Source organism: Trichomycterus rosablanca, chromosome 17 (genome assembly GCF_030014385.1).
Source record: "Trichomycterus rosablanca isolate fTriRos1 chromosome 17, fTriRos1.hap1, whole genome shotgun sequence".
NCBI lineage: Eukaryota > Metazoa > Chordata > Actinopteri > Siluriformes > Trichomycteridae > Trichomycterus > Trichomycterus rosablanca.
Window position 1 is genome coordinate 15,051,194 of NC_086004.1, and position 3,027 is coordinate 15,054,220.

The 3,027-nt window shown below is 38.9% G+C and overlaps 1 protein-coding gene across 1 annotated transcript; it reads right to left on the bottom strand.

The window, feature by feature from the left end:
- Window positions 1-927: 927 nt before the first annotated feature.
- On the bottom strand, window positions 928-2,800 carry lingo3a (leucine rich repeat and Ig domain containing 3a). The gene has a single exon (XM_063012436.1). It carries the CDS (start codon window positions 2,798-2,800, stop codon window positions 980-982), a length of 1,821 nt encoding a protein of 606 aa, XP_062868506.1. The 3' UTR covers window positions 928-979.
- Window positions 2,801-3,027: the final 227 nt, after the last annotated feature.

A 3,027-nucleotide genomic window follows, 5' to 3' on the forward strand; every position in this document is an offset into this window, starting at 1 on the left:
TCCAGACTGTTATCAGTCAAAGATGTCTTTGACTGACCTGTCTGCAACTCAGATCTGTCTCCTATAAATGTATGGGGTATCATAAATGGAATCAGACAACTGTTAAGCAGCTAAAGTCTTGTCTTAAAATTCAAAAAATAGGTGTCCTTAGTTCCCAAACCATTAACAATGTCTTAGTAATGGAAAAGGTGTGGCCTGTGTTGCAGGCATCAAATTTTTTATTAAATTTATATTTACAAAACACAATGAAGTTGATTAGTGAAAACAAACATGCCAGCACAACCCATGTAGGATATGTATAGCAGCATTCCAATAGGAAATACAGTCAAGTCTTTATTTGATCCCTAAAATTAATTTGTTTTGAGTTCAAGTCTTACATTTCCTGCTTATATTACAGCATGTGTTGTTATTTAATCTATAAAAATTAGTAATACATGATAGGTAGTTATTTTAGAGAAACAGGCATTTACACAAAACTTTATGTCACTGACACATTTAAAATCTATAATAGAAAATAAAAAACTCAAAAAGCCAGTTCTTCTGTGCGGTACAGTTATTATGCCTTTGCATTAAAGACACACAACTTTTAATTTACAGTGAATTCAAGTTTTGTGAACTTTCTGATGTGGATTAGATTTTAAAATTGATATAACTGCCATTTAAATTAAATTAATTAATTAATGATTACATTTTGAATCTCCTAATCACAAACGTATTCAGACTCTTATATGTGGCACTCCAAATTGTCATTACGTTCTGTTTGTTTTAATTATTCTTGAAATGTGTCTAGAACCCAATGTTCAATAAATTAATGTTCAGTAAATGTTTGAAAAAAACTTTAAAATGTTTTCTCTTTTCACTCATTTTTTATGGGTGATGAAGTTTATATTAATGACTAAAAATGTCAATTAAATCTGTTTAAAATCAGATCCACATCACATAGGAAGCAAAAAGTCAGAGGGGTCTAAATCCACTGTCCTTATATCATCTTCATGTTAAACTTTCTAGCACCTCCTTGACCTCCACTCATTGTGGGGCCATCCATTTTTCTGAAGGAGTATTCTACTGAGAGGTTGTTCTTGTGCTGACCACGTCCACGACTCCATACAAACAGTAGTATGAAGCAAAAAAGGACTACACCCAAAAACATTATGCAGCCCATGGCTGTAGAGACCATAATGGTCTTAAGGTCTAACGTAAACTTTAGGAAGACACGTGTGTCATTTAGGTTTGTGTCATTAAGGTCATCAACATAGTAGGTGCGATTTGCTCTAGGAGCTGCATCTAGGGGCAGTCCACTAACTGTTAAAGTGGCAAAATATGTGTCATTACCCCCTGCATTGCTGGCAATACAGATGTAGGTTCCACTGTCTGTTACTTGGGCATAGCGAATTTCTAATGTGCCTTCCGGGTGCACAATGATGCGACCAGTGCTTTTAGTGGTAATGCGGCGTCGCTGAGGTGAAATCCAGAAGATTACTGGGGTTGGTTCTCCTTCTGCTTGACAGAAAAATGATATAACCTGACCCTCACGTGCAGATACTTGTTGCAGTTTTCGGTTGCGGATCTTTGGTCGTTGGCAGGTGAAATGTTCAAAGAGGGTCGAGTCAGAGAAGGAACTGAATGCTTTACCCTGCACCTCAACTGGTGCTGCACAAACTGGTGACTTACCATCAAAATTAAGTGTGGTCTTGTGGTGCTGCAACATCCAAATAAGACGGCAGTCACAGGAAAGAGGGTTACCATCAATTCTAAGAGTTTCCAGGTTGTTGACAGAGTGGAACGAGGCCTCCTCTAGTGTTACCAATCTATTGTTAGACAGGTTGAGCAGACGTATCTGTTGCAAACCTCCAAGGCCATAAGGCTGCACAGAAACCAAGTTGGTGCCAACAAGGTGAAGTTCCTTCAAACGAACCAAGTCACGCAAGGCCCAAGATTCAATCACAGAGATAGAATTGTATGAGAGGTTTAGACTGGTTAAATGAATGAGAGTACGAAGGGCACTAGTGGGGATTGTGGTTATGTTGCTATTGGTAATGGACAGCCAGGACAAATTAAGACCCTGAAAACTATATGGGGAGATGTACGCTAGATATGGCCAGTGGTCTATCTCTAGGCCCCGCAGTCCACCTAGTTTCCGAAAGGAATGTTCCTCTAACAAGGCAATGTTAAGGTAGCGTAGTCGCAGAATAACCAAGCCACGAAGGTAAAAAAGTGACTGGGCTGAGACTGAGGTCAGGTTGCACCTCTCAATAGTAAGCTCCCTAAGACTAATTAAGCCCAGGAATGCCTTATTTGAAATATACACCAAGTCATTGTCACCCACCTCTAATTTTTGGAGGCTATGCAGATCCTGAAAAGTGAAGTCTAGCAAGATGACCAATTTATTTTCACTAAGGTCCAAAATGGTTAGATTGGCAAGATTTGAAAAGGCACCCATTGGCACTAGTTTTAACTGGTTAGTTCGTAAGCATAATACACGTAGATTCTTTAGGCTGGAAAAAGCACTGGGCTCCAGCACACTGATAAGATTCTCACTTAGATCTAACTCTTCCAGAAATACATAGGCTGCCAAATCCCTGTGCTCCACCCAGCGCAAACTATTGCCTCTAAGGTTTAGCAGTTCAGTGTCAGTTGGAATTTCATTTGGAACAGAACTTAGGAGCTTGTTCTGGCACATCACAGACTTCTTCTGTGGTACACAGTCACAGAATTCTGGACAGCTTTGGCCTTGGCATATGAGCACTGCAATATGTAGCAGAAGAAGGCCCAGCAGTCCTAAGCAATCCCATATCGCCATGTCCTTCCTCTTCATTTTTGAGTGAGGTTAGTAAACCAGATACCTAAAAAAAGGTAATACAACGTACAAAAAACATAAATTAGTTTAAGGGGCTCGCCAACAAACCCAAACAATGTATTTAATAGCTACACAGATGTACTTATGTGTAAGATTTTCTGATCACAAAATTACAATAAGCAGCACATTGCATTTAATGTGTAAAAATATTTTCCCCCTTTGACATTTTT

Excerpts from the sequence above, each read along its gene's own strand:
- lingo3a (XM_063012436.1), bottom strand. The coding sequence starts at position 2,800 with ATGGCGATATGGGATTGCTTAGGACTGCTGGGCCTTCTTCTGCTACAT.